We start from the raw sequence: 27,968 nt of genomic DNA, 5'->3' as shown, positions 1-27,968 counted from the left end.
ATAACTAAAATAGCACTGGGGCAAATAAAGTAATTAGCAGATCCTTTAAAGTACAAAATACATAAAACAAACCAGGTTGATTCTGTATTTGAAACTCCCCAATGAACATTGCAGACTTAGCAAAAATGATCAAACAATGAATTGTGTTGCTGCTGTCTGACACACAGATCTGCAACTATTGGAAAAAATCCAAGTTTAACTCATCACACAATTTCCCGAAGGGAAAGAACACACTACACTATACTGAATGTTCTCTAGAAAATTAGGGAACATACACTCACAACAAAATTGACCAGAAAGCCACCTGCATTCTTTTCATGTACAAATGATACAAATAATGCTATAAATACTTTTAGATTAATGGAGAGTCATGAAAACACTAACTATTAGCTGCACATTACTGAATACTAATAGAACTAAAATGGAAAGGAATCATAAGCAAGGAAAAGAGTGTTTATTAATTTCTCACTGGAGGGGGGGAAACAAATCTGAAGATGTATGTACATATTTCTGTCTCACATGCATAAAAGCTACACTATGCAGAAAACCATCAATAAATAATGAATTTGTTTTAGAAAGTCTACCTGGATCTGGAAATTGGTGCTTTATTATAACTGGCCTTCTGTATAAAAATCCACATTATAGTTAAAAACATTTAATTATTTTGTAATACCACAATATCAAACTGAATAGCTGACTATTTTGACTAATGTGTTATGTATAAATAGTAGTTGTAGATTTTGGAATAAAAGTGACTGAAAACCCCCAAATAGTTGCTGGCATCAAGATATTCTATTTGAAAAAATGCTTCAAAATAACTTTGAGAAGTTTCAAACTGGAAGTCTCACATCATGTGTACATGAGGTGAAAGCCATGATTAATATTAAGTTGAAGTATGTACCTGCATGATTACGTGTGCAAAATGCAATGTGTATGAAATGTGCAAATTTCCTTTCAGCAACCCTTTCACACTTCTCACCATTGTGTCTCAGAGACAATGGAGGAGTGCACCTTTGAGGGTGAAGTAAAACCATTCAAGAGTTACAGCGTCTGCTGTGGCTGCAGAGACTGATATGGGAGAGACATGTTTTGTTGTAGCGGGGGCAGATGAAGATGTCCAGTTGTGCTGCTGCAGATGCACCATGGCGTTTATTCTTCCTATGCTCGTCCCAATGGTCATTCCTCCTCTAGTCACTGCTGTGGATACACAATCTGATTGTCTCCAGGCACTGCAGTCATCTGCAAGGGATTCCCACATGGCAGGGTGCCTTCATGTCTTATGTGCAGACATTTTTGTAACAGGCCTTGTGCCTGAAGCTAGCTCCCTATAGAGCACATCCCTGGGGATCCTACCATCTTTTATTCTGTTGACATGACCAAGCCAGCCTAGATGTCGCTGAGACAGGAGTGCAAACATACTGGGAATGTCTTGCTGAGCAGTGGCTGAAGAGGTCAAAGGCCTTCATCAGGTCTACGAAGGCAACATACAAGGGACATCTCTACTCTTAGCATTTCTCCTGTGGCTGATGCAATGAGAAAATCATGTTGACCTCTGAGCTCTAAACACACATTGACTTGGGAGAGGACCCTGCTAATGAGTGACTGTAATATGTTGAGATCTACACAAGCAAAGGCTTTCCCCAGAGTACTCAACAGGGAGATTCCATGGTAGTCCTTATAGTCATGGAAGTAACATTTGCTCTTTTAGAGGGTCACAATGCTGGAGTCGCACATGTCTTGTGGCACGGATCCTTGTTCTCAACACTGCAAGAGGTGGCTGGGGAGGTGTATCATGAGGAAGGAACTGAAGCCGGCTTTCAGCACGTCTGTTGGGATCCTGTCCTATCCAGGGGCTTTGGCCAACAGTTGCTGGCATATTGTCTGGCAATCTGCTGGACATCGCTCCTTGCCTCTTTTTGCATGACACATGCTTGCAGCTCACAAGAGCCTAGTGCTTTGCAGCAATAACAGGCTCAATGTCCTTTAAATGGTGGGCTCAAACCAGTCAGGGATCTGTTGCTCTCTTTTGCAAAAGGAGGACATAGCTGTAATTCTATGATGTAATTCTGCCTTGCTTCGAAGGTACTGACTCACTTTGAAGTTTTGCTGTTATAACACAAAATAATCTTGACAATACCAAAAGATTTGTCTTTTTGTTGCAAACACTGAAACAATGAAATCTGGACAATAATTTGGAAACTTATAGTACTAATAGTGTATGGAGCTTCTACAGAGTCACATATTTGGTTGCAGTAGCACAGCCACAACTTAGCAGTTTATAGTATACAGTTAATGCTTTGCATGTATAAGCAATATCCCAGGTTATATCACTGGCATCTGTAGCTAAGAGACCCCAGGACCAGCTGGGATCAAAACTTGGAGACACTGCTTTTCTTAATACTCTATTACTTCAGGCTGCATATTTTAATGTTCTCCTACCTGCACAAAATGGGACGCGGGTGGCACTGTGGGTTAAACCACAGAGCCTAGGACTTGCCGATCAGAAGGTCGGTGGTTCGAATCCCCACGACGGGGCGAGCTCCCGTTACTCGGTCCCTGCTCCTGCCAACCTAGCAGTTCAAAAGCACGTCAAAAGTGCAAGTAGATAAATAGGTATCGCTCCGGCAGGAAGGTAAACGGCGTTTCCGTGCACTGCTCTGGTTCACCAGAAGTGGCTTAGTTATGCTGGCCCAGAAGCTGTACGCCGGCTCCCTCGGCCAATAAAGCAAGATGAGCACCGAAACCCCAAAGTCAGCCTCGACTGAACCTAATGGTCAGGGGTCCCTTTACCTTTACCTGCACAAAGCAAGTTAGCATAAAATAGAGATAGCTGGGGTTGAACACCTTTCCTTAGAACGCTAGGTTTTGTGTGGATGGGTGAGTGGATGTATGTACTTTATATGGAAGGCATTCAAACATGTGTTGCCCTCAGCTGCAAAATAACTATCCAAGAAAAGTTTTACCACCCAATTCTGATAAATGTTTAAATTGACCCTAAGATAGTAAGGCTTGCAAAGGCTCTGATTGAGCTATAAAGAATGAGTTTTCACAGGGAAAGCCACAGAGAGAAAAAAGGGGGCATTTGGAAACAGAACTTTTAAAGAACAGACCATGCCTGGAAAGAGCAGAGGAAAGGTAGGTGTGGATAAGCCCTAAGATGATTCCCTCAAGGGCAAAAGATGGACAATATCAGACACATATGACAGAAGACATGAGGGGCAAGGGCTTTCCAAAGTAATGAAAACTTAAGTCTTCTGTACTAAATACATTCTTCCCTTTAGCTCTAGCATACTATCACTAAGTCAAAAGCTGCCTTGTAATAACATTACCAGATCAAAACATCCTAAGTCTCAAACAATAAGTGCCCTATTGTCAGGAAGAAAACTTCAGGAAGCTCTAATCCTTTTATTTACTTGAACTTTCAGTTACTGGAACATATTTTACTTGAGCATTGAGTGGATCATTTTGGAAATAGCCTCCCTTTCCACATGAATTAAATATATCTAACAATCAACTGTGTAAAAATTGATAGGAAGCTGACAAGTATTATATGAAATGAGAATCACTTCCAACACATTTAATTGCATTAACAAGTGGAAGATTTGTTTGTATAAATGAGGTTAACAAACTTTTAATAGACATTTTCATTTTTTTATTTGCAGCCAACACACTAGTGAGTGTATTTCACAAGGCAAAACACAAAGCTGTATACACCTACCAAAAATTTATTTAGAAGCCTGAGCAGTTTTAGGTTTGGGTAACTTGGAGTTACTCAGTTGTCCAGTTATTAGTAGACATCAGGGAGTTCTGTACAAGATTATAATTAGCCAATGAAGTTCAGCCTAAGTGCAAGAAAGTCTGCTGATCATGAAAATGTTTAATGTTTATTTGTCCAGCAAAGGGTCCAAAGGCACACTACAAAACTATCCCAATTATAAGAAGTACAAATTATATTAAAATCATAAAATAAAACCACAAAATCCATCAGTAACGAAACTAGCAAAACAGCAGTACAGTGGTACCTCGGGTTAAGTACTTAATTCGTTCCGGAGGTCCGTTCTTAACCTGAAACTGTTCTTAACCTGAAGCACCACTTTAGCTAATGGGGCCTCCCGCTGTGCCGCCGCTGCACGATTTCTGTTCTCATCCTGAAACAAAGTTCTTAACCCGAGGTAATATTTCTGGGTTAGCGGAATCTGTAACCTGAAGTGTATGTAACCCGAAGTACCACTGTACAGATAACTGCAATGCAATAAGAGGGAAAATATCCACTCTATCAAAGACCAATGCATTGATGGATCAGATAAAAGGACCATTTAGTCCAGCAATATGTGTCTATAGCAGCCAGATAGATGCCTCTAAATATTCACAGGCATTGTAACTGCCTTTTCTACTGGTGCTCAAAAGCTGCTTCTGAACATTTATGAATTATTTGTTTACACAATTTATGTACTGCTTAACTACAAATATTTAAAAGGGATGCACATAAATTAGGGAGGAAAGATTTTTAAACAGTTAAAACATTAAAACCAGACCTTAATCAAAAGTCCTATTGAAATTTTTAAAAAAGTATTGGTAGGGACTGCAAATTCAACTGAACTCAACCGGAAGGGAGTTCCACAAAACTGGGCCACAATGCTGAACACAGAGATTCTCATGAGTACAATGTTTCTGAGCCCCGGGAGACCACTAATAGTTGCTTCCTTGAAGTTTGGCTGGCATTCCCCCAGGCCCCAGCAACACTTGTGCTGCCTTTCCAAAGTCATGTTAAGTCAGGCCTAGTTATCCTTCCAATCTCGGTGCCTCACTTTCCTGGCTTTGAAAAGTCAGAATGTGGGCAGGGTGTCAAATTTTGGCCTCTCCTGGTGTGCAGCACAAGACAGTGTCAAAGTACACTTACAGTCCACTTGGTATGAAAAGTTGGATCAGCCTGCTCTTCAACCTTAGTGATTGGGCAGGGATGTAAGGGTTTAGGCCACGTTTCCTCAAACTTGGCTCTCCAGATGTTTTCAGCCTGCAACTTCCATGATCCCTGACCACTAGGGTCAGGGATGATGGAATTGTAGTCTCAAAACATATGGAGGGCCGAGTTTGAGGAAGCCTGGTTTAGACAGTCCTTGAGGTATCCTGGAATCAAGTTGTTAGGGCCTTGTAAATTAATGCAAGAACTCTGAATCTGGCCCAGAAGTGTATGGGCAGCCTGTGCAACCTTTTGAGAACCAAAGTTATGTGTTGTCAATGCATAGAAGAGATGATTAACATGTAACACTGATTACTACAAAATAAGATCCCATTATATTATCTTGACTCACATATCAAAAGAAGACCTTATAAAAAAGCAACCTGTAACTGACCAATTATCTCTGGGATTTTTTTTTATGCAATACAATTTATTTCTTACATATAAATTAGAAATAAACCTTTCTTCCTACATGGAACCCAAGGTGGCATAAATGTGATCCTAGGAAGGTCTGCCATTCCATCTCTTAAAATGTACCTGAAGCTGTTCAGAACTGTCATGTTTACTTCTCTCACTGAGTGAAAAACGCATTACAATATTTATGTGGGACAGCTACAGGCCAAAAGGTTTATAAACACCACAACACTTCTATACTGCAGATTTGTAGCTGCGAGTTTAGAAACTTATTGTTGCAAGCATCTTCCGAATATGGAAATTTGCAATGATTTGAGTACACTGGATCAACAGGTGTCTCCTTTTCTCACACTGTGGAATTCAGTCTTGAGTACCATGCGACCATTACTTCAACCAAAATGTAACAGCAATATTTAAGGGTTTTTAAGATACAGCAAGAGATAACCTTCTACAGTTAAATGTGCTGTCAACTATGGTTTATCCTTGAAAAATGCCTTATTCTTAGTTTTCCTCAAGCAATTCAGTATTTCATTAAGGCAACTTGTCAAACACCAGCAAGCCAGTTCTTCCACATTCACATTTAAATTTACGGAGCAACTCTCCACTGGGGAGGAAGCACTGCCACAATGCTGCTTTTCATCAATCTATTTCAAAATGTTCTATGCCTCATTCCTTTAACTTCTTGAATTTTATATGCCTTAATATTCCAGTCTCATCCAACCCAGATGCATTTAGGCAAGCTAAGCAATATAATATCTGATTTAGCAACTTCTCTCTAAAATTAGGCTTTTAAAAATGAGTGCTATTACCAAGGAGTGATTTCTGGAATTTTGTTTACCTGATGTGGAGTTTTCAGAAATTCTAATGCAAAAGAAACAGAAAGCCATTTTGAAGCTTCATTAAGGAACAAAGCTTATTTAAGTAGCTATCTACGTTCAAACTGTAAGCAGTTTGCATTTCCTCACAGTTCTTCACTCACATTTTTATAGTATCATCGGCACCACACAACAGTAGTCAGTCATCAACTGTCATATAGTATAACACCGTTCCATTTTATATATATATTTTTAGCCAACAACTTATAGAACAATTCTGTCAGTTATGCATATAGCATTTCCAGGATTTCAGAGTCCTGTTTTTCTCTCCCTAAGGAAGCACATGAAGCACAGCAATCCATCAGGGTGAATGAGAGGTCTGTGCATGTCTTCACTATCTTCATACAATCCTCTCTCTCTCACCTTGATATAAGTTATTGATCCACCAGACCATGCAGCAAGCAGAGAAGGGCTGTATGGGGACACAGAAGTTTACAGATCTCCCTCCCACTGACCCCAATAGCCCCAACTGCTGTATATTCATGCATGTAGGGTGTCCTCTGTGGGCAGGCTTGTACTCTTACTATTTTTGAACAGCTTATTTAGACTTTGAACTGCTACTTGCATTCAAGTAAAAAAAAAAGCTCTACTGCATAGGTTAAGGTTTTCAAGTATTAACCTGTTTTATCAAAAGGCTGCCAAAATCCAGAAACACTAGTTGGTCTCATGGCCAACATTAAACTTCAGAGTCACAAAAATCTGACTCCCAGTGCCAGATTTAGATAGGTGGTGCTCTTTTTTAAAGTAAATACAAAGCTCCATTGCTTTCAAAATGGTACAGCTAACCATATGTTCACTTTTCACCCACAGAACTTATTTCCAGAAATTCGGGTCTTCAGCTAGATTGAATCCTTTAAAATATTGAGAATGGGATCTAAAGAACAGTAGATGCCAGCAGAAAAAACTACTTCTTGCTGGAGAGGAGGTTGTTGATTTTCCTTCCCAAACACAGCCCTTTGTGCCACATTGGGAAGCCATCTGGAGTAAATTCAGTCTTCAGAAATACCTTTTTAAGGGCTCCCATGGGAAAGGCAGGACATTGTATATACAGTACTGCATTGTAATCTGGATCATGGCCAAAGTTATTTTGTCTGTGTGTGTGTGTGTGTGTGTGTGTGTGTGTGCGCACACACACACACACACACACACACACCCTCAACAAAAACATATGTATATGCCCAACAACATTACTACATAAATTGTTAATGAGCTATAATTGTTATTTTCTTTTTTAAAAAAAATCTACTTTCAAACTCAACATAGTATTCAAAAGTTAAATACAAGGTAAAGTAGAAAAAGAATCAAGTCACAACACACACACACACACATTTGTTTGTGTGTGTGTGTGTGTCAAAATTAATGTTTGAATTTAATATTTGAATTTTTTAGCATTCTAACCTGTCATTTGTCCTGTACTTTCCCATTTTCTAAGCAACTGAATAAATGAAAAGGCTATTCTCTTCCAGTCTACCTAAGCAAAGACCACACAAAGCAAGGATTATGGGATTAGAGCGTTAATAAAGAGGTGGACTTTGCTTTGTCAACCTTAAGTGGTATCTTACTACAGAGGTAGCCCAATATATTTTGCTGCCTGCAGCAGAAAATATAACGCTGAGAAGAACAAACCAAATAAATGAAAATTTGACTCCACTTGTGAATATGCCAACATTTGCTACCTGAGGGGGTTGCCTTAACCTGCCTAAAAGGCTTTTTCTATTTACTACTTTGCAGCAAAAATTTCAGGGTCTATGCATAATGCTTTATTTTTAACAACACTTCTGACTTTTTATATGCAGCAAATGGTCCAAAGGCATAATAACTATGGTATCTGAAGTTTCATTAAGAAGTTTCAAACAAATTGACCTATTACTATTTTCATAATCAAAGCATGATTGGATTGGCTGACAATTGGCTAACAATCCCATTTCAGGTAAAACAATGCTGTGTTCTTGACCTGCTCTGTACATTTTGTGGCTTTATAAACCAGAGCTTCACACATTTGTGCACAATCACTTTGAACTTTCTTTCACACAAGTGGGAAAACATGGCTTAAAGGTGGCCTCCAGATCTCAGCTTGTATGGAATTAATTAATTATAATCTACAATTTTCACAAACAGGAAACAATGGTGAGCTGTGCCTTCCTGGTTTGTTTCTCTTTTTTGAAGCAGCAGCCTCGGGCTAGTCACCCACATTTGTAACATGTAGTTTGCTCCAAAGATATCACTAAGCAAATCACATTGTGAGGTATCTATCTTATCTATCTCTCACCTTTTTCTCCAGACTGGAACTCAAGGCAGCTTACAGATAAAACAAACAGCTAAAAACATTTTTAAAATCATTTAAAACTAATTAAACACTAATAAAATTAAACAATATATATAAAAATATCTACTAAAATACAGATAATAGCAACTATAATAAAATCACAGCACTAGCCCTTTCCTTGGAAATAGATAGTTCCTAAAAGCCTTCAGAAATAAGAAGATCCCTCACGTGCCAGCGGAAGGACAAGTAGGGAAGAACCTCTTGAGACTTCAAGCAGCAAAATTCTAAAATAACACTATTCTAACTTGATAGCTGTATGCTAACTTGAAGTATCTCAACTTTGAGGACTCAAATTTAAGGCTGTCTTAAAAAATGTGTATCCCACCAAATCCCAAGAACTTGTAAGAGTCTTTATTTTACAATTTTAATTGCAAAAACATAACACTGCTCCTGTTTGATAGTGTACCAGTTTCCCCAAATTGTAACAATCTTTCCAGCAGCAAGATAACACACAGTATGCTTTTAAGTAAGCTAAGTGTTAGACCAAGTGGTGAGAGGCATCTCAAAATGCTATGTAAAGAACCATCATATTTTATTGAAAGGCAAGAGATGAGGTCCAGTTCTTTCCCGAACTTTACACTCACAAAGCACCGTTTTTAAAAAAACTGTGGAGTACTGCAAGACAAGTTTTTCTCTAGGCTTATCACACAGCACTCCTGCAATATTTAAAAACAAAGCTGTGGCAGGATGCCAGTTCTGTGGGAAAGTCCCACTTGATTGGTCCTGACCAGGTGGCTACAGGCTCTACAGATGCACCATGGGATAAACCCACAGGAAAGTGCCTCCTTTAGCACTTAATTTTTTTAAATGAATCCTCTTCATAACAGCTTTCCATCTGCAAAGAGTTTTCCAGATTCATTGTAATATTTAACAGCTAAATAACATCCACAATGAAGGTTCTAATGTAAAGAACCTCTTGGATGAAACTGTCTAAATGAAGAACATTCAGGTGGACTTTCAGTAATAGTACAGCATATGGCTGAAAACCACCGTTTAATTCTTTACTCATTTATTTAGAAACTGCTTTCAGTATCACACACCTAGGCTGGTGCAAAGTTAACACAATATTATATGATAATATTTCTCATATAAAACATAAACAGGTGCAACTACAGGTTACTAAAAAAACATTTAGCTGCTGTATTAATCTTCCTGAACAAAATGCAGTTTTACATTGTGATACTCAGTAAACTCAAGAAGCGTTTTATAGTATCTACATATGGCTGGTCTCTTACTGACGGCATATATTTAAGTTTTGCATACCACTGCAAGTCTTCCCAGGGACAGTTAACTAGTGGCATGGAATAGTCATCGCTGGTGCTCTAGATGAGTTGTATCTTATCCTATTTTGAAGGCGTGTAATGCCACAAAAATTATATATAGTAAATTATCTCCTACTCAGCTTACTGTTGACATGAAATGCCAGCCCAAATATTTATCCAAGTAATGTTTCCTAATTTGAGGAAACAGCTGCATGGTGAGTGTCAGGTTGAGTACACAGTAACACCACATTCTAGATCTACCTACTTATAGTTTTAATGAAGGAGCACCAAGATGGAAGCGTTCCAAGTTATTACACGTCCTTTGAATTAATGTTAGACAGTAATAAAAATGAGTGAGCGTCAAAGATTTCACCCAATTTCCAGTATTCAAAACTCGTAGGTATAATCTAAGTAAAATGAAGCACTTCCAAATCAAACCGGTTTCAATGGGCAAGATAAGCATGTACTTAAAAGTTCTTCCTGAAAGCATTTTGCTTCACCCTTCTTCTTCCCTAATAGCAAAATCCTGTAAGTCTACTCAAGTACCTCTCACTGAGTTTAATGGGGGTTTACCCAAGCTAAGTGGATGTTCCTATACACTGGCAGAGGAAGAAGAGTGCGGGGGGAGTGCACCGCCCCCAGCAGTGCGATCCCGGTGGGGTGTCATTGCTTCTGCCCACCTGCGCTGGGCGCCACGCCCACAGGATGTGCGCCACACCCCCGGGATGCACGCCAGTCCCACCCCTGCCTGCTGTTCCTATAGAATGTTCCTATATTTGAAGACAATGCTAACAGCTATACAATGAAATTTCAGAGAGATTACTCACCACCCTTAATTATTCACTCAAAAAACTGCATAAAACATACCTTAGATGCTAAGTTCTACACAGGTCCCTGGGACCTGTTTGCATGAATGGTGGCGAACACCATTTTAAAATTAATACAGGCTTTAATATATGTATACATACAGGAATGTAATATTCCTAAGGATATTGTTTTACTATATTACAGAAGTCTCCCAAGTGCCACATTTTGTTAAAAAGCCTCAGAGTGTACCAGTTTCAGATTTTTAAAAAAATTCTGACAAATTCTGAAAGCTAAAAATATGGCATTTTGAATAAGAGTAATTTTCAATGCTTTTTCATGCATCTTTTGAAAAAAGTAAAGGGAATGGTGTAAAATTTACTGTATTTTAAAACTGAAAATAGGAATGAGTCAAAACACTGCTAACAAAGTTTCTTGCGTTAATAATACTATTCTAGAATACATTTTAAGTTAAAAATGTATTAAAAGTTGCACAGGAGTTGAGTTTAAATGCTTAACTACACTTGCTCATGAAACATACCCCTACCAACTGTTGATCTTTGACACTATAGCAACAAGTGAACATTTGTTCAGAAGGAATGCAGAGTATGCGATTGGGGGAAGGGGAGGTGATCACAATTTAAGTCAGCTAGATCGTGAGACTTAAAAGTTAATTGGAACTCTAAGCTATCATTTATTGCATGGATTTTGCAGGTAATTTTGATAGTACATAGATTTAATCTGAACCATTTAAACATAGCTATATTATTCAATATACTCTTTAAATTATCTGAATACGGAGAATGTGGGCCTTCAACACTTGAGGCTAACACTGATATTTTTACCTAAATCTACATCAATTTAAAATGTATTCCCAAATAATCCCCTACCAGAGATCCCCAAACGTTTGCTGGCAAACATTTTTTCTAGTAGCCACAATGGCTTGACACTCATGTTTCTTTTTCCACTTGCAGTGAGGTTCTTTTGCCAGGTAATTTTGCCTGGGTTTTTACAGAGGCTTGCTGGGAAGGATGTGCAGGTATTTGTGCCAAGCCTTGTAGGCACCACACTATTGCAGAATCTCAGTCTAGCCTGATAGTATTTTTGGAAAGAGGCATAATCAATCTCTCAGAACTGTTCACAGTTATTTTCCAACATGTTAATCCAATAAGAAAGTATATTTAGATGTTCTCTCCACTGGTCACCAAATGTAGGTTTATGGTTACCACTGTAACCATATTTGAAGGTGCTGGATATATCAATAAAATTCCTTTGGCCTGGAGTTTCCCTCTGTCAAGGAAGCATGTGTGGGATGCCCCATGTTACCTTAAAGACACAGACAGGCAGAAACAAAGCTTCAAGCACCATAAGAGAGCTACAGGAATTGAAGAAATGTTCAGAAGTCTTCACTTACTAGTTATCAAAAGGTCTGAAGAACAGAACTCATGGGATACATAATGGAGCGATTTTCACTGAGTCATTGGAACTTGTGGTTGCCTCTTGCAATTCAGTCACATGCAGAAATGACTTTATCCACTCCTAGTAAAGGTAAAGGGACCCCTGACCATTAGGTCCAGTCGTGACCGACTCTGGGGTTGCGCGCTCATCTCGCTTTATTGGTCGAGGGAGCCGGCGTACAGCTTCCAGGTCATGTGGCCAGCATGACTAAGCTGCTTCTGGCAAACCAGAGCAGCGCACAGAAACGCCGTTTACCTTCCTGCACTTATCTACTTGCACTTTGACATGCTTTCGAACTGCTAGGTGGGCAGGAGCAGGGACCGAACAACAGGAGCTCACCCCGTCACGGGGATTCGAACCGCCAACCTTCTGATCGGCAAGTCCTAGGCTCTGTGGTTTAACCCACAGCGCCACCCGCGTCCCTTATCCACTCCTAGCAGCATTCAATAAATTTAATAAAGCACATAATGGTAGCTGTACAGAGCCAGCCACACATACAGAAAGCACATGCAACAATACCAAGCAGTCCAATGGTCAGGTGAATTTTAATCTTGGAGTGGTACCATGTCCTTACTCAATAAAAATCACCCAATGTATCAGAAGAGCCACAGAATTAATTTCATACCCAGCAATGATTTGATTAGATTTCTGCATTGCAGGGGGTTGGACTAAATGACTCTCAAGGTCCTTTCCAACTCTACAATTCTATCGTTCACAGCTTTATATATTCACTAAACTCTAGATTGCACAACACTCTGTTTTTCAAATTGGAATTCTAAGTAGCTGTCATTCGGTGTCTGTGTCCTAAAGAGAGCTTTCCAGATATTATAATATCTGAAGCACCTATAATGATATGCAGCCAATCCATACCATGTAAAAGTCCTGATGATACTGGAGGGTGTCTGGTTTACTGATAACCTAGACGTCTGTGACTATTACATAAAATATGATTTGATGAGCCGTAGTTTTACCTCATTGTTTTATAATTATTGGTTGTGAGAAAAGTGTTAATTTGCTGATTTATTTGTAATTACATTCTCTTGGAGAGGCAATACTATGCTTGGTACTTCTGTGGAGGAAATTCACAGGCATACACTACACCCTAGAGGAAACAACTCTTAAAAAGCACATAGTTTAAAAGCACATAGTGAGAAGGGATGGGAGCATGAATCCTCCAACAATGATCATATAGACCTACAGATCAGGACTTTCTTTTCCCTTGCTTTAATTCTTCATTGTGGCCCAATTATGCCAACCCCCCCCCCAAAAAAAACCTGAGGTCAGGTTCCACACAGCTTCAAAGATTTTGATAATCTGGGGTTTCCCCTCATCCTTAGAAGCTGTCTTATATGAATCAGGCTATTGATCCACTGAGTTCAGATTTGTTTATGCTGACTGCCAGCAGATCTCCATAGTTTCAGACTAGGGACATTCCAAGCTATACCTAGTGATGCAGCAGATTGAACCTAGGTCCTTCTGCATGCAAAGCAGATGCTCTGTCACTGAGCCACGGTTGTTTCAGGTCATATCACCAATGCCATGGCTACAGAGTCACTGGAGAATAGGAGTACTTTTTTAAACGGAAATGGCCTGGTTCACACATAACACAAACCAATGTTTCATGAACAAACCACTAGTTTATCCAATAAGTTTTCCAGCAAATAAAAAAAAACCATGGCTTGTTTCTCTTAAATTTGAATTATTTCCAAGCAGCTCTTACCACGTGCCTTTGTAGCCTTGGTGAGTGTTTGGGTGTCAGGTGGCCAAACAAACCATGGTTATTAAGGAAGGGTTATACGTTCAAGTTATGCAAAACCATAATTAAAACAAACCAAGATTCATAAGCCAACAAACTACTGTTTCACTTTGTGCTTTTTGATAGCTTAACTCTGGTTTGTTTACTAAGAAACAAATAAGGGTTTAATAAACCATAGTTTAATAAACCCTGGTTTAGCGCTGTGTACCAATTCACATTGAAGCAGAGTGATCAGTGATTTTACCTTTTTTAGTGATGTATATTAAGTTAACCAAATAAATGCATAATGCTGCCAAAATGACCATGATAGAAACATATTGATCAGCATATAAATTAATTGAATCTACTTGCATACCCCATGCTCTGAAGATGATGCTAAAATTTTAGGAACTTTCAATGTAATTACTTTAAGAGTTTTAACCTGCTCCATACTAAAATCCTAACAGCATATAAGTTTTAGCTGAAAATGTCACTAGATTAAAAGCTTAATTAAAAACCATTAAATCTTTAAAGGTTAATGGTTAAAAGCACAATAACTCCCTGTTCTTCCACTACTACTCAATTCTTTCCTTTCTCAAACGGCTCAATCTATTCAAGAGCTCTCACATTTAGCAGCAGTGACATGAATTGACCAGAATATTAGCCATGGATATGGACAAAGCTCTGCTTAGCTATAAAGTTCATAAGGTGGTTTTAATCAAGTAGAGTAACTGTATCCTGCTCCAAATTTACCTGACCCAACTACAACTTGTTCTGAGCTTCCTGGCAGAAGGATGGGATACAAATGTAACTAAAACAAATTTAGGAGTATTTTATTCCAAGTTTCAGGGAATCCACATTCATAAACTGGCATTTCCATTCATAAATTGGCATTTCCTTGTTTGTATTATTAAGCCCACCTATTAATTACAACGTCAACATTAGTAACTGGTTTTGAGCTATTTGGACATTAATCAGTATGGTGGTAAAAGCAGTGATTGGGGTTTCAAACAATTCCATGCCTCTACAATATACAGTGGTGCCCCGCAAGACGAACGCCTCGCAAGACGAAAAACCTGCTAGACGAAAGGGTTTTCCGTTTTGGAGGCGCTTCGTAAAACGAATTTCCCTATGGGGTTGCTTCGCAAGACGGAAAAAATCTTGCATCCCCCTGCGGGTTTTTCCGCTTTTTCCGCCCTTTTCTTAAACCGCTAAGCCGCTTATCAGCTGTTCCGCTGATAAGCCGCTTGACAGCTGTAGCGCTAATCCGCTAAGCTGTCAATGGGCTTGCTTCGCAAGACGAAAAAAACGCTAGACGAAGAGAATCGTGGAACGGATTCTTTTCGTCTAGCGAGGCACCACTGTAGATCACCAAGCCAAACAACATTATTCAATATCATACCATATGGAGTATGTGTTAAATATGACCACCACATATGCTCAATTTTACATCACAAAACAGCAAGGCTGTAAAGTCTATGGCAACACACACCACCCTCCAAAGTATTCTTCACTTTCACTATCCACAACATGATCCACAACACACCCATATCAAAGCAACTGAGTCGGAATCCTATTCTGCCTATCTATAGCCTGTGTGAACATATACAACCAAGGATGGCAATTAGGCAGTAGTAGTGACAACTTGTACTTACTGAAAGAATGGAACTCCCACCAAATCCTCAAACTTCATCAAAATCAAAAGCCATGCAGCTAAAAGGTTTGGGTGACTAGGAAAATTTGGTCCATGTTCACTAAGTAATGCCTAGCTATCATTTGTACTGATCTGCCAGAGCCAAACTCAAGAGAATGCACAGGCTGCATTCTTTATTTGAGGCCAAACATCAACATTATGAGTTCAGAGGCAATAGCCAGCAGAATTTATCACTACTTCCACATCACCTTCTTCTTCTGTCTATGGAAGTTATGCAAAGGAGTGAGGCAAAAAGATGAAGTAAGCAAGACATTCAGCAACCCTCACTTTGAATTCTTGCAGTCCCCCATTTCAGTATCTCCAATCCAAATAATTTTAACCTCATTCTACAACCAAATCCACACCATTACTGGACCAAGCAGGAAATTCAATGTATTTCTGAATATTTATCTGTTGGCACTGGACAGGCATGTACAAGTAGGGCTCACAACCAAAGCTGCCCTTCACATAAATAAAGGCACAGAGACACAAACTTGCAGTTAAAAACCTATAAGCACAGGATCATGCATTTTCTCACTTAAATTTTCTAGGAGCTACAAATCTTCTGTGTTTACATTTTACTACCATGACTCGTATGTCAAGACTAGGTTATGGGTATAAATGCTGCTTTAGGATACAAGACAGAGAATTCCTTTTGACAGCACTATTTCCCCTAAAGCACAGAAGTCTCCTAAATGGAGAACTGTATGCTGATTAACAGAATCTCAGACATCCTAAAAAAGCGGGGGGGAACTGTTAGGAAATAAGTCTTAATGCACAGAAACAAGTTTCATACTCATAGTGTATTGTTTAGATCTCACTGATGCCTAACAATCTAGATCTTGCTCTCGACACAATGGGATAGTGTTGTTTGCTGATTCTGCAACAAAGCCCATGTATAGGTATGATGGCTTTGTGTTCCTTTAAGATGTAAAGCTTAGAAAAGTTCTGATTTTAAAAGCAGAAGGATAAATATACTTAATTCAGTTGGATGAGGCAAAGCTGCTATAATACATTGGCAAGAAAGTGGTACTTTTGAATTCAAACAAAAGAATAAGGGCACACTTCTTGTTGATTTGTTGACAGCAGCATAAGAAGTGAGGAAAATGTATCATTGTTGCTCAAAAGCAATCTCACTGGGCATTTGGCAGATCTTCTCAGAAATTTATTCTGCTAAGGTACAGGTCTATAAAGCACAATGCTCGCTTTGAATCTACTACAAAGAAAGAAAGAAAATATTCCTAGAAAGGAATTCATGCCAGGTTAGCTGGTACCAGCTTCTTATTTACCTATATTATGAATATTATGTTCCATTAAGTACTGAAAACTACTTGTCTGATTCAGTTATTACTCCGCAGAGGATACAATGAAGAAACAGTATCCCCACTTGAAAGCTTCAACATCTGCAATATTATAAGTTATATTTATTTCTGTTGGATTTTTTCCTTATTTCAAGTAAGCGCTACTCTGACCTACTTCACTCATTTTACAGAGCAACTGTTTAAGCATTCTCCTGAAATAGGCTATGAATTTATTTTAAATGTATTTTGTAAGAAAAACTGATATTCAATTTCAGCTCAAACAGGAACGTAAGAGATGTTTAGCTAGTTACCCACAAGCTAAATCAGTATAAAATCAGACCTTCTAAATCAGGGATGGGAAACTTCGGGCCCAGCAACCAAACACAGCCTTCCAGGCCCTTCTGTCGAGCCCTCAGAACTTTCGCCAGGTCACACACCCCTCCCCAGCCCTGTTTTGCACCCTCATTTGGTGTTTTTACAGGGCTGGAATGTGTTCATGGAACTCCAATAATGTTTCTTGCTTGCCTAGATGGAGGGGGATGTGCGGGTGCGAAGAAACTAGCAAATTGTTCAATGGTATCGCTTCACTCATTTTTGCCTCTTGCTCCACCTATCAATAGAAATGGGCCCAAGAAAGCTGACCAAAAGGAAATGTGACTATGGATGAAAAGGTTTTCCCTTCCCTAGTCTTAATCATACTACTGTACATCACCAGTAGAGCAAGTATAATCAGCTTGCTTCTTACCCATTTACATCAGAATTCAAAGAAGAATGGAAGTATCTTTCTCTATCCACCAAAACAATGGGAAGATTGGCATAATTTAGCTCAGAGGTATGAAACAGAATCCTAAGAATTCAATGGGGCTTTGCAAGCCATCTAGTCCAAACCTCTGCTGCTTAATCAGGAAATCCAAAGTTACAACACTGCCACCAGTCTTTTCGCCACTGCTTAACAAACGATGGTGCCACTACCCCCTCAAGAAAAAAAAATCTATCTCAAAAGAAGTCGGTGAGTCTAAACATTTTTCCATTTTTACCAGATGCCAATTTTTAAAGTTTTTGTTTAAAAAAGGGAAGTTTAATTTTGTTTATGACGTGCCCATTTACAAAACAACTTGCTCAATGTTTCACAGAGGAAGTTAGCAAAGTAAAAACCACAACTTCCTGTATACCGCAAAATATACTGAAGAGAAGACAGCCACTGTTCCTTCTAAACATTTCTTTGCTCATATGCTAGCAAGTAAGAAATTAGCTACAAAAATACATTTCAAACTATTGGGAGTTATTGAGAAGCAGCTGACACACCTTCTGAAAGAATGGCTTCTTTCAAATAAAGTAGAACATCTGCAAATTTCCTGACATCATTCACCAGTTGCATGATGTACTCTGGGTCCACAACAGTGCTGTCATAGCAGTCCGAGTTGGAGCTAATGCTGCTCAAAGAACTGCTCTTGGTGCTGCGCCCCATCCCCCAGGTTCCTGAATTAGAGATGGTGAAGAAATTGGAGGTAGACAGTTTGGTTAATCCTAAACCACGCTTGTTGCCACCACCGTTCTGTCGCAACATCCCAGCCACTGCAATGCTTATGAAATTTCCAGAGTTAACATTCAGTGTTGCTTATGGTCCATCTGCCAAGCAAAATAGTGTCCTGAGGGAAGAAAAAACAGAAACAAATATGAGTCAGTTGAAAAGAGAACAGGAATACAACATTATTTAAATGCTAAGTTGTTGAATATAACTTTTTCATATTAAAAATGTTATTCTATTAAGACAATCCCACATACTCAACATACACAGCCCACATACAAACTCTTAAAATTACTAAAGTATATTAGTAGTAGCAGTAGTATGTATTTGAAAATATATTCCACACTGCATTATCTTAAAATGTGCTACTCTTATCAAGCCATTTCCAGATTTGAAGTTGTATACCAAAGCACAAAGGAACTTGATTTCAAAACTTTTCAAAGATATAGGGAGCACAGTATCACTAGAATTAAAGGGGTGTGTGTATTTTTTTTTAAAAAAATCCTGCATCTTTAGTACTGAAATACACATTTCAATGCATTTCACCGCCAAAACAAGTTGGGTAACTTCACCTGCTACAATTCTAAGATGTATGCACTACAGATTCACATTTTGCATCTGTGAAAAAAGTTGATATATAAGGCAAATCCTCTGTTTCCACACCCTATATATGCTATAGAAAAACTGCAGAGAGCAATGATTGCATGTTTCATGGAAGCATGAACACTGGCCAAAGTGGAAGTTTTAGCAGCTACACGATATGGGTAACGTATTCTCATTACAATGTCAATATTAAAATGGTAATAATGTGAAGGAGTTATAGTAATAAGAAATTGTGTATTTCACATAGAAAATTGTAATATTTAAATCTTTAAGCCAAACCTCTGAGGACTTCATTTACACAAGTTTCAATTAATCAATTTCTATGTCACAATCAATTACCGTATTTTTCGCTCTATAAGACACACCAGACCACAAGACGCACCTAGTTTTTGGAGGAGGAAAACAAGAAAAAATTATTCTGAACCTCAGAAGCCAGAACAGCAAGAGGGATCGCTGCGCAGCGAAAGCAGCAATCCCTCTTGCTGTTTTGGCTTCTGGGATAGCTACGCAGCTTGCATTCGCTCCATAAGACGCACACACATTTCCCCTTACTTTTTAGGAGGGAAAAAGTGAGTCTTATAGAGCAAAAAATACGGTAAGTCCAATTTTCTCCCCAGAACACCTAAATAGATACTGTTAAAAATGCAAGATGAAATACTACTGCTTTTAAAAGCAACTTTCTATTTTTGAAATATAAAGTGATTTATAAATCTTAGTTGCTTTTTGAAGAGATGATTTGGTTTGTCAATAGCCGATTATAAAACACATTAACTTGATCAAACTCTTTTGCTGTAATCTATGCCTCTCCCACAGCTTTACAAAGCAAGCAATACTTGAAACTGTGATTTGGCTGAAAAACACCTATCAGTTTGGGTTCACAAATGACTTTCCTTAATTTACTGGATAAATAATTAAACAAGAAATCAGGATTAAATCTGAATTCCAGACCTTTTACAGTCAATAGTTTTAAGCAGGACCAAGCCAGATAACTGACCACTTCCACTAAGCAATTCATATAAACATACCTGCAACTACTTAGTCTTTGTTTTAAAGCGGTCACAAATTATGAAAACCAACCATGTCAACAATGTAACCTGGTTCACTGAACCCTAGGGAAAGAAGATCATACTAGGAGAAGTTCCCTTTAAACTGTTATGCAAAAGCTTTGTGCAACCTTCCAAAGTTGCCATATGCAGAGTTGTTCTGCAATCTTACCCTTCCACTTAACCATTTCCTTCTCTTAAAACATAATGACTAGTAGTGTGACAAGCAGAACTTGCTATACACAGAGAACTCTTGTGGTTTTGTATTTTGGAGCCCTGACAAGCTGCATTAAGGATCATTCTCATCTTAAAGTGTTTAAAATGCATCATCACAGGCTTGTTATCTGGAGCTCACTCTCACCCCAAACACTTAAAAAGATGACAACTATTCAACTATTTAGTTTTGAATATATGCACTTGTTTTAGAATCTTATGGTGTCAACTGCACACTGCATATTAAATAACATTTCCACGAACAGCTAGGCTTTCAGGACTTACTTGCAACTATTACATCATATATTATTTTGAGATATGGATTTTCCATAAAACTTTCATCTAGATGTTTTAAGATTAAATACATATACTCTTGAATTACTCCCTTATACTTTATCAGAGAAGAGCACAGCTTCACTCTTGACAATATATATTTAATTGCACCGAAAGAAGGAAAGCAAGTCCCTACATTCCCCCAACAACCTATAACGTCCCTAAATTATTATTGGGGTCAACCCTCTATGCATGTTCATGCATAAATCAGCCCTGCAGGCTACAGTGGTCTGACTCCAAACCAAATGCATACAATACGGCTGCCCAGTTCTCATAACCATGCCCAGAGTTACTAGTGGACAGATGGGGGGGGTGAGTGGGAAGAGGACGGGAAGCAGCAGCAAAAGTTTCCCACATCAGGGCAAGTTACAGAAAGGGGGAGAAAAACTAAACTGAATAATTGTTGACAAGCATATTGTATGAGCAGTTGGAAACATATATATAAACCCACCCGTTTTTAGCAAGGGAGGCGCCCGAGCTCCCCCACCCCTTTCAAAGGAATATCTGGCATTCCTGGCCAGGCGCGGGCGGGGGTGCGCGCGCGCGACCGCAACCTCTCACTCTCACTCCCCCCCCCCCCTTGCGCACCGCTCCTCCCAGCTGCAAAAGGCAGTCCAGGGCCCCCTTTCACCGGCCCATGCCTGAGCAGCCACAGCTGCCAAATCGCACGTCCACCTCCTCCTCCTGCTGCTGCTGTCCATGCCCAGGATTTAAATACAATCGAAAGGAGGAGACGCTCCGGCTACAAAACACACACGGGGCGCGCGGGGGGGGGGAGAGAGAGTGAAAGAGAGAGTGAGCGGGGCTGGCTGTAACTAAATAGTAACTGAGCAAACTACGTGGTGTAAAATAGGGCGGATTGGGGGGGGAGGGGAAGGGCAGAGATTTGAGGGGGGAGGAACTGGCTGGTGTGGAAACACGCACCCGAAACGAGGGCGGGGAGGGAAAAAGGAAATTGTCAAGAGCGGGGTGTGGTGTGGCGGGGTGTCTGTGTGTGTAACACAAACCCCCAGAAAAGCGAACTCGGAACCTAACTGGAGAGTTTGGGAAGGGGGAGAAAAGAAGCGGCGGCGTGAGAAACCTCCTCTCCTCACCCCTCATACGAGTCTCCCTCTCTCTCTCTCTCCTGCCTCACTGCATGTGGGGACGGAGCGCCCTGAGGAGAAAAATAAAACACACACACACCCCTCAGGGGAAGGGGAGGGAGGGAGAACTGACAGACGTTGGCAGCCGACCCAATCCCCGTCGCGCGCTCCCCCTCAGCCGAAACCGCCCGTCCTCCTTACCCGGCAAACTTGAGAGGAAAAGCTGAGGTGGGGGGAGACGCGAAGGCAGCTCTCAGAGGCGTCGCCAGGTCGCTGCCGGCGGCTCCGAATCCCCGGCGGCGAGGAGGAGGAGGAGGAGGCGGCGCGGCGGCATCAGCAGCGGCCGCCGCATCCCCTCCGCTTGCTGAACTCTCTCTGGTCTCTTCTGCTCGCTCACACACACGCTGCTCGCTGCTAGACTGGCCAACGCCGCCACCCGCACAACACAACCGCTCCCAAGGCCCCGCCCCGCGCCGTAGCTCTCGCATGTGCCCTCCTCCTCCGCCCCGCTTTCCAAGCGCCGCCTCCCATTGGGCGGCTAAGCGCGCCCGGGGGCGTGGCTCATGCCAATCGGGCAGCAGGTACCGGCGAAGAAGGCGTGAGGGGCTTTTTTCGGGAAGGGGAGGGAGAGGGGGCCTCGCTCGGCCCCACCCACGTGTGAGCGCGAGCGCCCGGCTGGTTCTGTGTTCAAATTTCCCCTTCTTGTTAGGAGGTGGAGGGAGGAAGAAAAGGGGAAAAAGCCACCACACGCTCCATTGGCTCCATTTGACCAGGGAGGGACCCCATATTCTGGCACATGCCTTGGATAAATCTGTCCCGTTTGAATTTTGGGGGTGTTTTGGGTTGTAGGTCAGTTATTTATATATGTATGTATGCATGCATGCATGTTGACATCTATCCTGCAAGTATTGATAAGCTTCAGACTTTCCTGCCTCAGCAGGACAGGAAACACAAAATCGGGTAGCTTTCTCCACTCTGCCTAACAGGAGGGCCTGACATAAATAGGAATGAAGCTACCTGGCCTATACTGTACTGAGTCTCACCATTAGGACTGCCTAGTTCAGTATTGTCTACTGTAAACGACGTTTCCTGGCACTCTGGCACTCCTATGGTGTCCCGTTGTGCCAGAAGCGGTTTAGTCAGGGCCACATGACCCGGAAAGCTGTCTGCGGACAAACGCTGGCTCCCTCGGCCTGGAAGCGAGATGAGCTCCACAACCCCATAGTCGCCTTTGACTGGACTTAAACATCCAGGGGTCCTTTACCTTACAGTGACTGGCAGCAGCTCTCTGGGTGTTTCAGGCAGCAAGTCCCACCCAGTCCTACTTGGAGATGCCAGAGATTGAATGTGGGACATTCTGCATGCAAAACAGATGCTCTGCCACAGAGCTACAGCCCTCCCCTGAAGTCTGATGGTTTCTGTTACTGCTGCCATGCCAGAGGTGACTCAACATGTGTATTTGCAGGGGTGGCATGGGTTGGGGTAGGAAGATAATCCAGGAAATGATATGGGTGCTGCCAGAAATGTACTTCGACACAGTAGCTGAACCCTTCAGGGGTTGCCAGGCTTCATAGTAATGCTGGCACATGGGAAGCTAGCTAGCCTGGACATCTGTTCAAGCACAACAGCAAATACAGTACAATACTGTATGAGCATTTGAATGCATGTTATCTACAGAAACAAAGCACCACCACATTATATAGCATTAAAGTATGGCATGTCACTTTGGACAACCCATTGTGCCATATTTTGATTCACAGCTGACAGACCATCAGAGCATGTATAACGTTCCCTAGGACTGGGTATTCTCCAGTTGTTGTTCAACTCCAACTCTCATCAGCCCCAGCTAAGGTTGCTACCCGTCCCTAGAAAAATGTGAACGTCCTTTTTTGGAGAAAACTGTCCCATGCCCTGTTTGGACTTCAAATGGGTTGCCTTTTTTCACGTATTCAAGCTCCTCTTCCTCCTCAAAACTGTGCTGGCAGAGGGTGGGTCATGGAGAGTGAGGGAGTTTGCAGTGCATGGGCCTGCTATAGTGGTCTCAGGTTTTCTGCAGGCAGGGGGGTGGCCGATAGGTCAGAGAGCAAAAGAGGGGGCTTGTAGGGGCCTCTTGTTGGGGTCCAGTGCTGTAGAGAGAGCTTTTGCGTGGGTAGAGGGGGGGGGGTTGGTCAGACTTGGAGAGCGAGTCCCAGCTATATATGCAATGTGCAATATTTTTCTAGCAGTTGTAAATCATAGTGCTTTTGTTCTTTTTTTATTGAAGACTGTAAACCCCGTGTGCCATTACAATGGGTTGCTCTGAAGTCATTTCTGCACTAGGTAAAGTAATTTTTAGCCCCCCCCCCAGTCCCCTATTTTGCCTGACCAAAGGTAGCAACTGGCAGCCAGTAAAAATCTGGGAAAGTGGGAGTTGGGGTTCAATAACATATGGATTATTTAGGGTATGATTGGCTAACCCTGCTGTGGGTGCACCAATGACTGTGGTACGTAACACCTAATTTTAAAGCATGTAAGGTTGCTTTGGTAGGTCTTCTTTGGCTTTTGCTGCCTCCACTTAAAGCTGAACCATGACCAACCCATACCTTTTAAGATCCTGGTCTTCTCTCAAGAATCTGCAATTCTTCACCCTGAGCATTGCTAGACACATGAGGGGAATCTTTACATCCTTCAGCTTTGCTGCATCAGACAACAATTTGGTTTAACTTCTCAGCAGAATTTAAAACTAACTTGCGGACGAAGACAAAACCTGCCATTTGCACTCTTTACCTTTTTCCTATTGCTTTCAGTCTGCTTCTAACATATTTCTCACTCGTTCATTTTCTTTTCATGCTGTGGCTAAGCAATATGCTCCACTAGGTGAGCTTTTTAATTAAAGACACTCGTTTCCCTGCTCAAGAGTTCAGCTGCAGCTGAGCCCTCTTGTCAGCCAGATGATTGCTTGCATCCAGCCATATCTTAAGCACACAGTAGTTCATCTGTAAGCCCAGTTTATCTGAGATGCCCATGAAATACTAGCCCCATACAGCAATCCGAAATGCAGAAGTCAGTGACAGAGGGCAAAGGCATGCAGGGGGAAAGTGTGAGTTGAATGGAATGGGTCTTTGGTAAAAGGTCAAAGGTTGCAACAAGCTGACCACCTAAGCAGTGAATAGTGGGCCTGTTTAACAACAATAAAAGAGAGTGTTTGTACTTTGGGGGCTATTACATCAGCATTTGTTGGCTATGCTGGTCATGCATCGCTGGAGGTTGGATGGGTGAGGATTGCTCCACAGTTAGTCTTGCTTGAAACAAGCCTTCTTGAAAACTTGCTTCTCTTTAGCCAAGAGCTACTGAAACACATGCTCTCATAACCGTTAGAAGAGTCAGAAAGGCATCTGAAGGCTGAACAGTAGGTTCTTTCCAGCTGGAAAAGTAAAGGCATTCTATGGCACTGCAGGATCTATCAAATGCCATGTAGTATCATTATACAGAATGGTTTAAAGTACTGTACCTTAAAAAAAGGAAATAATAATAATAATAATAATAATAAAAAAAAAAATAATTTTTATTTATATCCCGCCCTCCCTAGCCGGGCTCAGGGCGGCTAACAACAATAAAATAATACAACATTCTAAAATCATTTCATTAAAATTAATTCAACTCAAATTGATGGCAACCATTAGGCTAAAGTTCTGTGAAGATTGCCAAAGGAGGAAGTCAGGCTGTGCCCTGACCAAAGCCCTGGTGGAACAGCTCTGTCTTGCAGGCCCTGCAGAAAGATGTCAAGTCTCGCAGGGCCGTAGTCTCTTGTGACAGAGCATTCCACCAGATTGGAGCCACAGCCGAAAAAGCCTGGCTCTAGTTGAGGCCAGCCTAACCTCTCTGTGGCCTGGGACCTTCAGGATGTTTTTGTTTGAAGACCGTAAGTTCCTCTGTGGGACATACCAGGAGAGGCGGTTCCATTAAAGAGCATTAAAAATACATTAAAGAGATGAGCATCAGGGTTAAGGTACTCTAAAGTCTAAAACATTTGTGGACCTATGAAATATTATCATATATTACTATTAATTATTATATAGTATATGGTGCTTTAAAATACCTTAAAATATCAGTAAGCGTTTCTGCTATTGGAGCCATAGTGAGCATGAGATTGTGGGTGGGTTTGTATTTGGTCAGCAACTCCCCGTGCATCTTCCGGAATTCTGAAATGTTAAAGTTTTAGACATATCATGCTTTGAGCAGACCCACTGAAATCCATGGGAATTGGGTTAGCCACAACTACCTGAATTCCTACTGATTTCAGTGGTTTTACTCTAAACATGTCTAAGTCTGGGTCCAGCCAATTAAGTGGAAGTAAACTCCAATGGATTTTAGTGGGAAATGCTTTCAAGCAAGTTGCTTTGGTTTGCAATCCAAAGTGCAACCCCCCCCCCCCGGAATAAGCAGCACTAAAGTCAGTGGGGGGACACAGGTGGCGCTGTGGGTTAAAGCCTCAGCGCCTAGGACTTGCTGATCGAAAGGTCGGCGGTTCGAATCCCTGCTGCGGGGTGCGCTCCCGCTGCTCGGTCCCAGCGCCTGCCAACCTAGCAGTTCGAAAGCACCTCCGGGTGCAAGTAGATAAATAGGGACCGCTTACCAGCGGGAAGGTAAACGGCGTTTCCGTGTGCAGCTCTGGCTCGCCAGAGCAGCGATGTCACACTGGCCATGTGACCCGGAAGTGTCTCCGGACAGCGCTGGCCCGTGGCCTCTTAAGTGAGATGGGCGCACAACCCCAGAGTCTGTCAAGACTGGCCCGTACGGGCAGGGGTACCTTTACCTTTTACCTTAAAGTCAGTGGGGCTGACTGCCAATAAGGCAGTAAGATACTTGTGTTTGCTACCCTTGAATATATGCCGGACGTTATAAGCCCCCTCCCCCCCTTCTGCAATGATCTGCTTTACTCATAATTTCAAGAAATATGTATAGTTCCTGGGTAAAGTAGAACATTGCAAAATCAAAGCATTGAACTGTTACTCATTTTACCCATAAGGCCAAGGACATCCCTAGACTTTGTCCTCCTTAACAAACAACAGTGGAGTACTGTTGCAAAGAGGGCTGTATGAAGCTTCCAGAAAAAAATGCAGTCTTTTGCAGCCTTCAGAATCAAGGCAAAGCACAAGTTTCAAAATGTGCCATTATTCCGTAAGGCTATGCTCATCGGTCTTGAAACCTAGCGCCACACTCCTGTATGGGCCTTGCACATTTATTAGTAGTTAAAGAACAAAACTAATGTAGGTTAGAATGTGGATTATTTCTATATCTGACTAATCATACTCATTAAAACTAATGGATTTAAATTAGTAATGATCATTGGTTTCATTGGGTCTTCTCCAAGTTTGACTTAGTAATATGGTTACTGTCTTACTAGCAGCAAAAAAATATATTTAAAAAATACTGTATTTCACAACCCATAGTAACCAATCAGTATTAGCTGATTTTAACCACAGTTAACCCTAGAATAAGGTCTAGGGTCAACAGGTTAACATTTAGTAGTTAATCCATCATTTTTTCTTTCCTCTGTACCTCTTCGCTAAATTAAAGGAATTTTTTTTGGGGGGGTAATGCATAAAAAATATGATTGCCTTGTTGTTAGCAGCTGCATGCACAGAAATAGCAAACCATTGGAAAGTCCCAGTCCTGCTCTGTTGAAATAGTTGGATGAATAAAATTGGGACTGTCAGAACTACTGACTCAACATTGAAGGGTTGTGGGAGGCATATCAAAAGGCAGTAACTTTGCTTTGACTTTGTTTCTTTTCATTATGTGAGCAAATGCCTGCCCCTTTCCCAACAGCTAGCCTGGCTTCCCAGGGATGCCGGTACCTGCAACCGTGTCACATTTGAGTTTTGGTATGTAACACTGTGTTTGTATTGAGAATGCTCTTTGTGCACCACTTCGTTGTGCGTTATTTCTTAAACCAAATGTTGTTTGTATTCTAAAAAAAAAAAAGGCAATAAAAACATTAAATTAAAAATAAAGCTTTTGTAAATATATAAACCCATTGCAGAGTTTCAAGCTATCAATTCTGCCAATAATAAATCTAGAGGAAGAACGAATAAAGGCACCAAATGCAGAAAGATTAAAAATAAATTGGTTCCTTCGATGGATTGGTGCTATAAATGCCAAAATGAAGTGAGAGTAAACAAATGTAAAATAATTCCATGTGTGGTCCATGGTCAGTGGTAGAGCACATGGTTTGCATTGCAGAGGGACCCAGGTTCAATCTCTGCCATCTCCAGGCAGAGATAGAATAGTCTCCTGCCTGTAACCCTGGAGAGCTTCTGCCAGTTGATATAGACAATGCTAAGGTAGATGGT

General features: G+C 41.0%; 1 protein-coding gene across 3 annotated transcripts in view; it reads right to left on the bottom strand.

The window, feature by feature from the left end:
- The window catches only part of ARHGAP29 (Rho GTPase activating protein 29), a 110,105-nt gene that overhangs the window by 37,719 nt on the left and 44,418 nt on the right, over window positions 1-27,968 (bottom strand). For 2 of the 3 annotated variants that reach the window (XM_081914113.1, XM_081914115.1), the window contains exons 1-2: window positions 21,835-22,082; window positions 18,134-18,477 (exon numbers count right to left, since the gene is read on the bottom strand). In XM_081914113.1, the coding sequence (XP_081770239.1) occupies window positions 18,134-18,395 (262 nt within the window). In that variant the 5' untranslated portion in view covers window positions 18,396-18,477; window positions 21,835-22,082. Of the gene's footprint in view, window positions 1-18,133; window positions 18,478-21,834; window positions 22,083-27,968 lie in introns of those variants that run through there. The other variant, XM_081914114.1, reaches the window with a different exon arrangement.

Source organism: Podarcis melisellensis (genome assembly GCF_964234715.1).
Source record: "Podarcis melisellensis genome assembly, chromosome: 6".
In the NCBI taxonomy this organism is placed as follows: Eukaryota; Metazoa; Chordata; class Lepidosauria; order Squamata; family Lacertidae; genus Podarcis; species Podarcis melisellensis.
The sequence above is the reverse complement of the archived record's forward strand: the minus strand, read 5'-3'. Positions and strand labels throughout refer to the sequence as shown.